General features: G+C 29.6%; 1 protein-coding gene across 1 annotated transcript in view; it reads left to right on the top strand.

Moving 5' to 3' along the window:
* Window positions 1-209: 209 nt before the first annotated feature.
* Window positions 210-15,025, top strand: part of LOC132736730 (uncharacterized) — a 39,765-nt gene continuing 24,949 nt past the window's right edge. The window contains exons 1-2 of the mRNA XM_060723928.1: window positions 210-545; window positions 4,900-5,022. Of these exons, the coding sequence (XP_060579911.1) occupies window positions 360-545; window positions 4,900-5,022 (309 nt within the window). The 5' untranslated portion in view covers window positions 210-359. The remainder of the gene's footprint in view (window positions 546-4,899; window positions 5,023-15,025) is intronic.

Here is a 15,025-nt window from a genome sequence, read left to right as displayed (position 1 = left end):
ACAAATTTATACATCGATGAATAATTAATTTTAAATGTGTTACATAAAGGGGAGAGTTCTCGAGTTTAACATACAATTACTCGATAATTATCTCCCCATAAACTGAGCTTGAGCGGCACTCTGTATTGGAATATATATATTCAATAATGCGCATTAGGAGATTATTTGAAAGTGATTGCTTTACATTGCAATGGCTTAAGTTTGAGTAGTTAAACATATCTTTGCTAAGATACCTATATCATATACTAAATATAGTTATTTCGTCATTTGTATATCATTTGGATTAAATGCGTCAGTGAATTAAGTTGTAGTTTTTATTTCTAAAATAGTTATAATTAATATATTTGAAAATAAAAAAGATGGCTCGGTCAAACTCAAGTGAGTGCCAGGCTCTTTTTGCACGTGGAAATTATACTGCTGTACAAGGATTGGTGCCCTCTATTGAGCTACATGAGACATTGTTATTAGTTGTTGGATTTGGAACATTTGCTACTGTTGTTGCTTTTATTTTTAGATTCATACGGAAGCATGTTTATAAAGACGAGGTGCGAATTTTTGGATATTTATAGTATTATATAAAAGGTCAAAAGGAAATTATTTAACGTATACTAGAGATAATTGTTTTTATATAAAACACAATAAAGATCTTATTTTTCTTTCTTTTTTTCTCCTTTGAGAAACAAAATCATATCTACGTAGAACAAATGTTATAGCTTTCGTTGATATTTACAAACAGTTCTAACAAGTATGACTTCTATAATTTTAAAAAAAGACTTGAAATGAGCCGCGTCACGACAAAACCAACGTAATGCGTTTGCGACCAGCATGGATCCAGACCATCCGCGCAGTCTGATCAGGATCCATACTGGTCGCTTACAAACCCTGTTAAAAGTAGAGAAACTGATAGCGAACAGCATGGATCCTGATCAGACTGCGCGGATGCGCAGGCTGGTCTGGATCCATGATGGTCGCAAACCCATTATGTTGGTTTTGTCGTGACGCGGCTCAATTTTTTTTTACATTTACCAGCTGCTGTTAAACATTATTGTAACTATATAAATAACATATTTTTTATAATACGACACCTTGACATATTTTGTTTGACTTCATTTTATTTGTTTTCATATAATGCCGGATTCCAATATGGCAAAAACAAAAAACAAAATTATTATTTGATAGATAGACACATTAGCCAGTTGTTGTTTTTGAGTGTGTGTGTGTTTTGGTTTGTTTTGTTTTTTGATTTACAAAAGAGAAGATCCTTCGGATACGGAAGAGCATAAGTGCCAGGTGTGTGTTATTTATTAACTCAAAATTTCAAATGACTAACTCGAAATAACGTACTTACTCGAAATTTTCGACTTATTAACTCGAAATTTCGACTTAGTTACTCGAAATTTCGATTTACTAATTCGAAATTGCGACTTACTAAGTAATGAGTTACTAAAAGTTTAGATAAGATATAGTAGGGAGTGCTATTGTACAATGGAGCAATGGAGATGGAGAACCGGGTGCCAGGACAAACTATAAAAATTAACCTGAAACTTATTCGTGTATAGCATGTACACGCCCGACCTCAAAAACTTCCTCTTTAATGTGTACGTTCAGTGTAATATAATCCCCACAAACACACACCAAAGCAATCACAGAAAATGTGAAGGATATGTTCGGTCTGTGTTGACATTTTGATCCTATCAAATTGTTCCGTTAAATACATAGGTGCTCTGTCAATGTGCATAGCTACACATGAATGAAATATCTTGAATTCAATCCTTGCTTTCACCGGCAACTAATGTAAGTCGTGCAATGTAAGTCGAAACTTCGAGTTAAATATTCGAATATCGAGTTAGTAAGTGGAAATTTCGAGTTGTGCAAGTTGAAATTTCGAGATAAGTAACTCGAAATCGAGTAAATAAAAACACACACCTGGTACTAATGCTCTTCCGTACTCGGAAGCCCCAGAAACCAACAATTTAATATGAGAGACTCGGTTGGAAAGAGTCTCTGTTCGTGAGATATAATGAAAAACCTTGCTAATAAAGAACCGACCATACCATAGAGTGACGTATATAATTCATTATTGATACATTAAAAAGAATTTGTAAAAACATAAAAAAATTAAAATTTCAATGTTTTATCTTTTTCCAAATATTTTATTCTTTATAAAACGGTTATATCAACAAAGCTGGTTTAAGTACATACATGTATATTCAAGCTAGTAGACAATGTCATAAATAGTGCTATTGTATTGAAGTTAATAGACAATGTCTTAAATACTGCTATTGTATTGAAGTTAATAGACAATGTCATAAATAGTGCTATTGTATTGAAGTTAATAGACAATGTCTTAAATACTGCTATTGTATTGAAGTTAATAGACAATGTCTTAAATACTGCTATTGTATTGAAGTTAATAGACAATGTCATAAATACTGCTATTGTATTGAAGTTAATAGACAATGTCATAAATACTGCTATTGTATTGAAGTTAATAGACAATGTCATAAATACTGCTATTGTATTGAAGTAAATAGACAATGTCATAAATACTGCTATTGTATTGAAATTAATGACAATGTCATAAATAGTGTCATATTGTATTGAAGTTAATAGCCAATGTCATAAATACTGCTATTGTATTGAAGTTAATAGACAATGTCATAAATACTGCTATTGTATTGAAGTTAACAGACAATGTCATAAATACTGCTATTGTATTGAAGTTAATGTCAATGTCATGAATACTGCTATTATGTTGGGGTTGATGGACAGTGTTATAAATATTATATTGCTATTATATTGAAATTAAAAGACAATGTCGTAGAAACTGCTATTATGTAAAATTTATGTCATGAATACTGATATTATATTGACATAACCTGATTCAAATGCTACTTTATTGTTTGATATATATTTTGGGCCGGAGGCCTTTGATAATGAAATAAAAGAGTTAAAGGCACATTATGCGTCAGAAATGCTATCATTTTTATTTCTCAAAATTTTAAATATTTGGTGTCTTGTTACAAGTTCCACAAAAAATACTTATTTGCCATATAAATGAACTATCTTTGCATCTTTTGCTTTGCTGGCAATTGGTATAATTATAATGAATTAGTATTTTGTATTGAAGTCAAAATACTATTTGTTTACATTTTGCTACCTTTACAACACATTACTGCACATTCAGCACTACTTTCTTCAGCTGTTAAATATCTTACATGTTCTAAATCCATTATTAAAACATTATTAAACATGTGTTTTACATTTCTAAAGAATTTAATAAAAAGGATTTCTGAGGCATAATGTGCCTTTAAGTTGAGTTGAGTTATAAGTGAAGTTTTATATTGTTCGCCATTTAATTTATTTATTAATGTATATGATATCGATTTCAAAATTAATTTCCTTGAATAATTCTCTTCTTACAATTCTAAGTTAGAAGCTAATAAAAGGAAATATTTTGAAAAATGATACAACGAAAACTGAAATTTCTGATAGTATACAAAAACTGAACAAACAAACAAAAACACACACACACACACAAAATAAAACAAAAAGAACGCATTGTGAGAGTGGGTATGATCATTTCAAAATCTGATATTTAATATATTTTTTCAGTACACTACATTTTGGTATCAATTTCATATTTTTAACACAATGAATATGTTGTTATCATTTTTTATATAAATTACATAATAACATTGCATAAAATTTCAAAAAAAAAAAAAAAAAAAAAAAAACACTTAATTGCAATGCCCTTATTTGAAATATAAAGAAATATTCGGGCGTGAGGGTTTTTTTTTTACTTTCATTAGTTAAAATATTAATATAACAAAAAGCGGATCAGAAGAAGCTACAGCGCTTTCGAATTAAAAATCCCACAAATTATTTTATGAAGGTCTCATTACCTTCTTAAATCTAAAACTATATGAGAATGTCTTTTAAAAAAAGTCAGTATTTAATTAGGCTATTGTATTTTACAATGACAGTAATTTTGTATTTATTTAGCAACCATGGCCTACGATATATTAACAATTTTGTAAGATGATATTTTATTAAGATAATTCGTCAGACGCAATTACTTAGTATGGCGAAGTATAATGATATCTTGATAACTGGAATTAAATAGCATTTACATGCTCTTGATTAATTATTGTAATTCTACTAAAAGAAAAATCTCCTTAAACATACAAATGTTCATAGAATTTGTGATATTTCATTTCTAAATAAGTAGATGATATTTTAGATTAATGGATGTAAACATTCCCTTTGCAAATTGTGCTAATGGAAAACCTATAATAATATAGCAACAATGAAAGGAAGCTTTAACTATTTATGATGTACCGTTCAATGATATCAATGTTATGTTTGCGTATCTTTGTGATCTGAAGGTTTTCGTATGTAAAAACAAAAGTTTGCCATTCATTTTAAGAAGGAAAAACAACATAAGTTTATCAATGTAAGTCTAATACCGGTGTTTAAGCCGGTGCTAGGCGGCGTGTGAGATGTTGCACTTTTACATTATCTCTCATGAACAGACTCAATCTGTCTGCAATTTCGTGTAAATTTGTCGTTTCATTTGCATCAGAGGGATCGCAAAAATTTCAGTTTTTATCATTTAGATCTTAGAATTGTAGTGTTGTTTTTTGTTTTTTTTTCTGGGGGGGGGTGGGGGGATGGGTTTCTGTTTCTTTATCTTCGTTTGTATGGATTATGTACAAAAATACAAGCACAGTCTGCTATAAAATGCAAATTGATGTGCATATCGTTATCTAAAAACACAAAATTAATCATGAAAATAACAACACAAATTCATATAATCCAAGATCACAGTCCATTATCGGTATAGCAAAGGTCGAATAAATACTATTTCACAATGGTTTTTTTCTGCTTCATTTTCAGAACACCCTAGATACAGCTTTTGATGCAGGAGGAAAAGTGAGTGTTGGACTTACTGCGACAACGATTGTGTCACAATGGACCTGGGCTGCAACACTTCTCTATTCCTGTGTTGTTGCTAGCAAGGTAAAACAATAATGCAAACTAACCATTAAACTATGTGTAAAAGAAACATTTGCTAATCATTATATCAGCGCAAATGTAAACAAATTGTTGAGTTCAATGTATGTAATATATTTTTGTAATGATAATTTTGATCATTGCTTTGATTGCACTCGTTATCAGATGCGTACTTAGTAAATGAAGGATTAAATTTTTTAAGAAAATTAAAAAAGTATATTTTTGTGCTATCATAATGAAATAAAAAATGAATTTCTTAAACGAAAATACCAAGCTCTCTTTTATAATTGTCCATTATCAATTGTTTGGATGTCAAGAAAAAAATTCAAGTTGGTCAGCAAATAATATAGGACTTTGTCAAACTGCATGGGCTTTGCATGCTGACCAGACTCCCTAACAGGTGACAAAAGACTAGTCACTCTCTCGCAGGGTTACAGGTAATAACCAACGACGGTAATGTAGTACACATTTCTAACCTTCGAAAACAAATCAATTTTGTACGTTACATGTCCAAAAGTTGAACAGTACTTTTTATCAATATTTTCCGTGCTACAATCATTCGTTAATGACGTTTGCTCATCCGTGGGGACAATGTATACGCACTATTTTTAGCAATTGTAGCATAATAACTTCGTTACTATATTGTTGTATCGACATTTTGCTGTAAATTCTATTATTTATAGCATTTGATATTAAGCAATGAAACAAAAGAAAACACGTAAATATAAAAAGAAAGTGGTTTCAATCAACATTGAACACCAACCTATAATTGTACCGCTATCATGTTCACATACTTCTGTAAACATACATTCGTATAATTCTCATGTTTAGAGTTCATCTATAGTTCTTGAATGCATATCATATGCTATTGTTTGTTGAGATTTTTATGGAACGGCCGTATGACAGTTGGTGTTTGAATGTTTCTTCTTATAAAGGAAAAGTCACCATATATTGTCTTTGCTATAATACTGCTTTTTATTGAAATAACAACGTTCATATGAAATATATTCAGAATTGAAATAGTGATACGAAACATTTTTAAGATTTGAAAACGATTATGCAAGTTCTGGAAAGAAATAATTTCTCTGATAAAGCAAGCAGTTTAAAATCGCAGCTTCAGTATTGTTAATTCTAGTGAATGTAGTTAAGAGATAGTTACATTACTACATCTCTCGGCAACCCTTGGCACCGGTCATGTACAAGAGAAATACACCATAACTTTAATTGGAAAAGCTTAGTATCATTTTAACAAAAATATCTTTAAAAAATGTATGTCCAGACATTCTCATCCTGTAGAATTTAAGTGGACGAATTTAATTATGTATGTGTGTGTGTCTGTTATACTTTATCACTTGTTTACATAAACTTCTTATTTTGGAAAAATATTCTCAGCTCATTATTTTTTGTAATATTTTGAGGTGAGCCAATTATAAATCATGAAAAAAGTTTATAAATGGGAATATAATTAGAGTTTGATGAATGTACATATGGCACAAAGTTAACCTACGTCTCATTAAACCTTGCAATTAAACTGAAACATATTTAGAAAAGCTTCTTCACCATAAAGGTACATAACGCCTCAGAAACGAATAATTTGTGTCCTCTTTAAAAAAGGAGAACATGGGTTTTATAACGTTTAAATGTTGATTTTAGAGCATGCTAGATACTTATTATCTGATTAGGTAGCACAGAATGTGAAATTTATTTTTCATAAAAGTAGTAAATTGTTAACAAAGTATAGTATTTTCAATTTCATACAAGTGCCATGTTTCAACAATTAATGTACGATGAATAAAAAACATAATTTCCGTACAAGGCGTTAAGAAATAATTTCATTGATAGGAACCATTATCAAAGTAACGAAAAAAGGCAATTTGTGCAATTTTTTAACTTGGATTTTTATAAGAAGTAACGCCCACGACGGTTCCGCAAACAGTCTATTAGTACTGTAGTTATATCTTTAATTAGGTGCACATACAAATGTTTGTTAATGTTTGCACTGTCGATGGTATTCACCCTGTGCGGTTCCCCTTTTATGAAATTCAAAACAAAATATCCTAATACGTCTTACGAGACCTATAAACACAAATCGCATTTTTTATATATTTTTGCTAAACCTCATATATTAAACAAAATGCACTGTAGGCAGGCGATATTTTTAGCTTTGCTGAAAAACCTTTTTTTTTCCTATTTATAAACATAATTGTCACACTGTCATTCGTAGGTCAATATTCAGATGCAAAAATTTAAGCTTCTTTTGCACTCTAAATGAAACCTAAAAAAAACAACGTTTACTACATTTATTAGTGAAATGCATTGAACTTAAATTTCATAATTTCAAGAAAACTTTTATGTAATTTTATCTTTTAAAAGATTTTAGTTTTAATTCAGGCAAAGGTCACTTACTTTGTGAAATATGGGTTCTAATAGATAACATCACTAAATTTGTGTTATAATGTGTCAAAGTATTAACAATTCATTTGTTCTGCACATATAAAGCGAGAAAAAATATCAGTTTGTAATAAGCGCAATGTTGTAAACCATATATATGATGTCTAGGGACATTTCTTAATGCGCCTAAGAAGTAGGAATTGCAATTGCTTTCTAACTTATATTTAATGATATGCTCAGACATTAATGTTCTTCTGGTTCTTAAGCATATTTTACTCAAGACGGAGTGTTTTGTAACAATATTTACACTTTTTCAAGATAAATTATTTTCATCCACATTCAGATTAAGTCCAGCAAAGGTGAAAATTATATTTTATAATTTCACTCTGCACTGAGATAGATTAAGTTAATAATTTCTACAACCTTTGTGAACTTAACATTTAAAGCCATCATAATCTCGGTACAGACAAGAAAAATGCCTTAATATCTATCATCAAAATGAATTGTCAATGAATCAACATTCAAAGCAGTTCACGTGCTTCTCTAGACTTTTTTTGCAGATAAAATCACATTTTATGTCGTCAATTTGAATATTAATCGCAAATGTTTATTCATTATTTGATAAAATACATATTTACTTTGCTAATCAGAACATATGCTATAACGGTCTTTTAAGATGTAATGTTAAAAGACCATTAAGAAATTTAATAGAAATTGTTTATAACAAATATGGGTGTATATATTTACAGCTACAGAAACATTCATTATTCTATTTAGTTTACAAAAGGTAGATCATTCCAAAATCATGAATTCAAAACTTTAAGTAAAAGGAATTTTCATTGTTTAAAAGACAATGAAAAAAGAAATTTTCCAAATTGTATTCAAAAATATTCATAAATGCATTATTTTTTCAATATGAGTGCTATGTGTTTATTCCTAACTTTTATCTTATTATATAAAATTAAAAAAAATTGATATGAGATTAAAACAATAAGTCGTTACTCAAATAGTGTAATATTGAAAATGATTCAAACTTAAAAGAAGATATAATATCCGCAGTGTATGACAGTTATATTTTGTTGCCCTGTATTTCATTTTATTGTTATTATACCTGTCTGATCCTCCGGGATCATTAATCCAATTAACTTTGAGTGTTTCAAGTGGATTAGTGCTTAGATCGGTGCTAAAGAGCCCAAGATATGTTGCATTTACCATCAAAATTCATCACTCAATGAAACCAAGTCTGCTCATTTCTCTTTTTGCGTTTGTTTTCATTGCTCTTATTTTTCTTAATTTTGTTATCTTAGCGCGGCTGATTACAAACAGGAGAAACTTTATTATATAGTCTCTGTTTATTCAATCGATATATTTATTTATTGAGTTCTCATGGAAAGTCATTCAACAGCTTTACGAGGTTTACGACAAAAATAATTGCAAATAGAAATGTCTTGGCAAAAATCTTTCTTTATCAGCTTAATTGCTTTTAAATTGAATTGTATCTTTTAACTGATTTAACATTTGCATGGCATAGTGCTTTTATAACTAGCTTTAAATACAAAAAAGATAACGTTTTTATTCGTACTTTTAGGGGATGATTGAAATGTTTACTTGTAAATTTAAAAGTACATCATTATCAACATTTTCATTAGATCTAGATATATTTCAGATTCGCTTATGACATTATGATTGTTGCAAATCATACCTTTTTAATATGGTGTGATCATTACAAATGTATATTAAACATGTGATAAAGAGAAAATGATTAGATATATGTTCGTAAAGCTTCGTAATGTTCGTCTTGGGGATACATTATAAATGGTGAAACTTTGTTCAAGTCAATTCTTGAAACAATAATCTTACTTCTTATTTTATTCTTTTATATCAATATTATTATTGTGAAATAGAATTGATCTTCAAAAGAAATCCTTAAATTTATGCTAATTGAAACACACATCAATAGAAAACCATTATTAGATTTAACAATAATAAGAATATAAATCAAGAACATATAATGGAGAAAAAACAAAAAGAACCCCCAAAACGACAAAATTTAAAATGTTGCAGAACCAGTTTTATTATGCCTATTCTTAAGCTTACATAAAAGTGCAATAAAGAAAAAAATAATTAGAACTCTTAAGAATGTACAAAACGGCCAACTGTAAAAAGTTGCAAGCTATCGTTCCCCTCCGTCTTAAGCAGAATTCATTACTTAAACATGAAAATGGTAAAGTTTTGGATTATGAATTATCCCAAGATCCCCAGATGTGTTCACACGCAATGAAAATTTTGAAAGGGGATCGGAGGTAACGAAGAATGTATATCATAGACTAGACGTCAAAGACACGTTTTAAAAAACGGTATCATTTCCTAAGGGTGATTTAATGGTATTCAAGAAGGAATATTGTAACCACTGACTAGAAAAAAAGTTCAAATAGAAAAACTAACACACAATACTGTTGTGCTGAACGATCTGCAAGGATCGGCAATATAGCATCTTTGATTGAATGTACGACATTGGCGGTCTCCACTTACAAAAAATGTGTGTGCAGCAAAATGACTTTTTATATACACGTATTATTTAATAACATATTTTCTGCCTGGTATTCAATATTTGTAATTTCTGCACGGCATACCACACTTAAAGATAGTTTGGACGAAACGTCTGTTTGCCGAGACAAACAAATGAGCCGTCACATAGTCATTTTGATCATTTGTCATGATGTAATTTATATATACGTTACGAGGCTTTAGTATCTGGCTGACAAACTTTGACTGACCAGTTAGTTCTATCTCCGCTGTACATCTTAAACATTCTTAATAATAAAAGAAATAAATGTTGTTTTGATTAAACTATGATGAAATTTGGAAAATAATTAATTCTGAAAACAGAAAACAGCCGAAGAACGCAAAGAAAGTATATCTTTGAAGGGCTTTGTGAAATCAATTCCCGCCATTATCTCTGGACTTTTTACTCCGGTTAAAGAGAGAAGTGCGAGTTGTAATGTGACATTAAAATGTTACTATGGTCATCTTCAATATAAAATTATATAAATAATGTTATCTTAATGTTTTGTGATTCCTTAGTTTATCTTTAGAGACTGATCATAAATCACTATGTGTGCAGACCTTCGCAGCTACCATGTTGTTATACTCTGGACAATCTAGGCCTCGCCTTGATATCAATTAATAATTACATGTTATTTCCGATGTGTACGGCTATCTTGGTTTTACGCACTGATATAACGATAATATTAGAAAAGTTGTTCAAAGCCTTGCTGATTTTGTTTTCCCCGAATTCCCGTAAACGAAACATTTTTCCCCACCTCAATATATCCCTGACATCTTTTTCCAAAATGTGTGAAACATCACTGATATAGTTAATTTACTGTGTTCAAATTCTTGTACTGTGTGTTATTTTCTACTTTGATAGATAGATAGATAGTAATTATTAATATATTAATAAGACACCTATAATTATACCTCCTTTAAATGGAACCGAGCTCTTTTTAAAGTAATTTCCAATATCGTTTGTGCAGTCATTTAAATTGTAAAAAAATATCACGTTTTCAATTAAAATAATGGATGATATTAAAATAATAATGATATTTAAATCCCTTCTGATAATACTAATACGTAACAGTATCATTAACTTAATCGCTTATACGAGTTTATGGTTGGACACCTTAATATAATTTGCTTATACTAAAATAGGTGGAAAGCAATAATAGTATTATGTCTATTAATATTAACATTTAAACAAATGGATATCGATATGACCATTTTAATATTTCTATAGAGACGTTTGTTAATGACATCTCGTTTGTACATACATGTATAATTATGTTGATATTAAACTTAAAAAGAAGGAAGAAAAAGATTTCAGTTGGTATAATATTGACAAAGATAATTTAGAAAAATCAATTCACTGAATCATATACGGTCTATGGTAGGCAAAATTGTTTTCCGAATAACATTTGTCTGATACGTGTATTCTATATCAAGGCTACGAAGACAAAAATGCCAATTAGTAGAAATACGATAAAATAAAACATGATACTTAAATGACTGGTGTTTTGTTTTATGTTCATTTACCTTTAATCTCTTTCTTTATCTCATAGCTTTATCTCATAGTAATAAGGTAAGAATTACCTCGTTAATTTAGTAAAATAAAGTGAAATAGAATCCTTAAAGAAAGCAGCCCAAAACGACAAAATTGAAAATGTTGCAGGCTCCGTTTTATCGAGACTGTTCATAAACGGTACTAGGAAAGTGCTAGTGCACGTCCCCTTGCACCGGGTTAAGCAGAATGCAACATTTAAACATGGTGACATGTTGCGTTTAGAAACATATGCAGATGTAATCTGAGATTCACCATTTAAGTCTTTAATGTTAAACAAATGTTTACCAAAGTAACTCAATATTGAATAAAGTTGTTTTACTTGTTGTTATTATAGTGGTTATTTAGTTCAAAAATATTTAGTCCGATTCTATAGAAAGCTTTCACTTTCTTATTGAGCATCTCTGAAACCAGTTGCATAGAACTATTCAGTACTGGTGTCATATGAGGGAACATGGCTCATTACCCATTATTAGGGGAACTATTAGTGTCTGGATCGAGAAGTTGACACTTTAAAGATCCTGTAACACAATTTTTTCATGGTTTTATTTCATAAATATGATACTCAAATTAAGATTTGTCAATATTGTAAGTTCAAATAAGCATTATTTATAAAGATATTACCCAATTTAACATTCATGTAAATAAAGGGAGGTAATTAGAAATTTATTTTCTGTAAATTCTAAGTCAAATTTTCCAATAAGAATGAATGAATTTATTGATTAAATATAATGTGCACAAATATTTGCAGTAAACATATAACATATTCTTAAATGTTTGAAAATTGTTTTATCTGCATAATTATATACATATATATTTTTTGCAATTGTGGTATGCACACAGTAACAATATCAATCAAAAAACATACAGGAGCTTTAACCACTACCCGATCGCTCCCTTTACGAGGTTACCGCTCCCCTATCAAGGCCACACTTCCTAGTCAAATCTGATATTATGATATTATAAGTAACATGCTAGACATGTAAATATTAAGATTTGCAATGTCAGTTGAGCTCTGATATTTTACATAGTATTGATAATTTCATGCCTGGTTACATATGTTTTTTGTTTCTTTTTTGTGTAGCTTATTGTCTTTTTTGTGTAGCTTATTGATACTTAAGACTTTTTATAAGAAAAGACTTTTTCAATGAGATCACGATGTGAATGATTTATATTCCTGTATGGAAGAAAATGAATAATTAGGTTCATATATTTGAACTCGTTACTATGGTTAAAGGTAAAGACAGGTAAATTAAGAATGATGTTTCTTTGTTCGTCATCTATTGAATTAATCATTGCAGTTGTAGAAACTAACAATGGGATTGTAACTTTACAGATATACACTTAATCACTCCATTCTATATATTTATAAGAAATTAATTACGAGTAACACAATCTATCTTGTTTCTGTCTGTATTTTATATAATTAAACAGTGTACATCCTTTGAGATGCAAATAATGTGCAGTGTACAATAACAAATTTTTAAAGTGTTGAAATTGTTTTAAGGAATTATTCAGATTTATGCTTTAAATGTTATCAGGGGAAAGAACAACTTGTGTGTACATTTTATGTAACATATAGTATAACTACAATGGGTTTAAAAGTTTTTAATATCTTCAATTAAAACTACCATAAAAGTTAATTTTGATTTCATGCTTGATAATAAATATTGAAGAAATTAAGCCTGGAAACAAAGTCAATTCAATGTGGTATACGACAGTTATAGAAAATAATCTGTTATTCCAATACTATTACGATTGTAGCATCTCAAATATTTGCTGAGACTATTTCAGTTATTTGCAATATTCAAAACCAATCATGTTAATCATTTTAATACTTTTACGGATCAAAGGGAGACAAATAATATTGATATATTTATAACGGTTATAGCTGTTTTTGCAAAGCAGATAATATTGATTTTGATTGATCTTCATAAGTTATTTTAGTGATTAATTAGATAATGCGGCTATAATAATAGTTTGTAGTAAACAGTGTTAAAGTTATTGCTAATTATATAGCTTTATCATATAAAATGACACTGTCAGATTTTTCAACTCATAATCCTTTAGATTTTTTCAAGGATCTTCTCAGGGAGTTAAGTCTTTACAAAGAAAGCAACTTATTATTCGTTACCCCTAAGTGTAAAATACACGAGATATAACTCTGGAAAGAAATACATTATTTGATATATCAAAGGTCATTTATATAAAATAAAACATATTCTGTATATTACAGAAATATTTTTTAAACGCCGTATGAACAGATTTGCGGATTTTTCTAAATTCAAAATTCCACCATTACCGTGATTACATATTGAATTCTGCTTAAACCGGTGCTGGGAGGTATGGACGATAACTTGAACTTTCCAGTACCGTTCATGAACTGGCTCAATCAAACCGACCCTGCAACATTTTCAATTTTGTCGTTTTGGGCGTACTTTATGGATTCCGTTTTATCTATTTTTTAACCTGAAGCAAGTGAGTTGACTGTTTCTTATAATTATGTTTTTCTTTTCGTTTAGTATAATTTAGAGTAAAAATGTTAGTTTTATATGTTGTACGAACGTAATAAAGCTATTTTCTGCCGTGTACATATAGTTAGTTAAAATTTACTTTAGACAATTAGAAAACTGTGACCTTGGACATTTAGTTAAACATAATTTCTATATTCCAATGAATCATTTAAACGAAAGGTTGTAAAGGATAATTATAACCAAAAAAATTATTTTGAGTTGAAAATAATGCAAGGTACACAAAGACTGAAAGCCATAATTTTGAAATTCAATTATTAGCAAGAACGAACTTCTATATCAGTTATGTAAAATCTTAATAGATTTCATTCATTACGGAATTATAGAATGAAAGGATGTTAATTAAATGAAAATCTCATGGGTAAATTTCAATTGCATGAGTATGCAATAATACGTCTCGTCGGAAATATATTAACATTTAGTACATAAAATCAGATGGAATGATATTGAACAGATTGATCGATTCGAATAGTTTTTATGTCGGAGAAAAGCTCCTGGGGTGCTTGAACTTAAAAATAATGTGTGTTGCTGCTGTCTAACCGAGTCTAAATTCAATAGAAACATGTGTCCAGTGATGAAAAATAATTGACATAAAAGTAACACATTCATCGAAAAAAAATCACTAAAGAAAACTTTAAATTTTAATTGTGATCCAATATGCAACCGTCTTAATATAAGTAATATTTCTGCCAAAAAGTGATCGGTTCAAAAGATATTGGACAAAGAATTTTGATATTGAAACAAAATTACTCGGTATGACCTTAACCTTGACCTGAGAAAGGTCAAACCTGCGCTCTGCACATCGTCTCGTTATGGTTAACTTTTATTCTTAGTAGAGAGAATTTCCTTCCATCGGTTCAAAAACTACAGACCGGACATGAAAACCTGATAATAGACGGACGGACGGACAACCAAGCGCATAACAATATACGCCGAAATTCTTTCAGGCGTATAAAAAAGTCACATTTTT

Source organism: Ruditapes philippinarum, unplaced genomic scaffold (genome assembly GCF_026571515.1).
Source record: "Ruditapes philippinarum isolate M1 unplaced genomic scaffold, ASM2657151v2 ctg1994_1_1_1_1, whole genome shotgun sequence".
Taxonomy (NCBI): domain Eukaryota; kingdom Metazoa; phylum Mollusca; class Bivalvia; order Venerida; family Veneridae; genus Ruditapes; species Ruditapes philippinarum.
The sequence above is the reverse complement of the archived record's forward strand: the minus strand, read 5'-3'. Positions and strand labels throughout refer to the sequence as shown.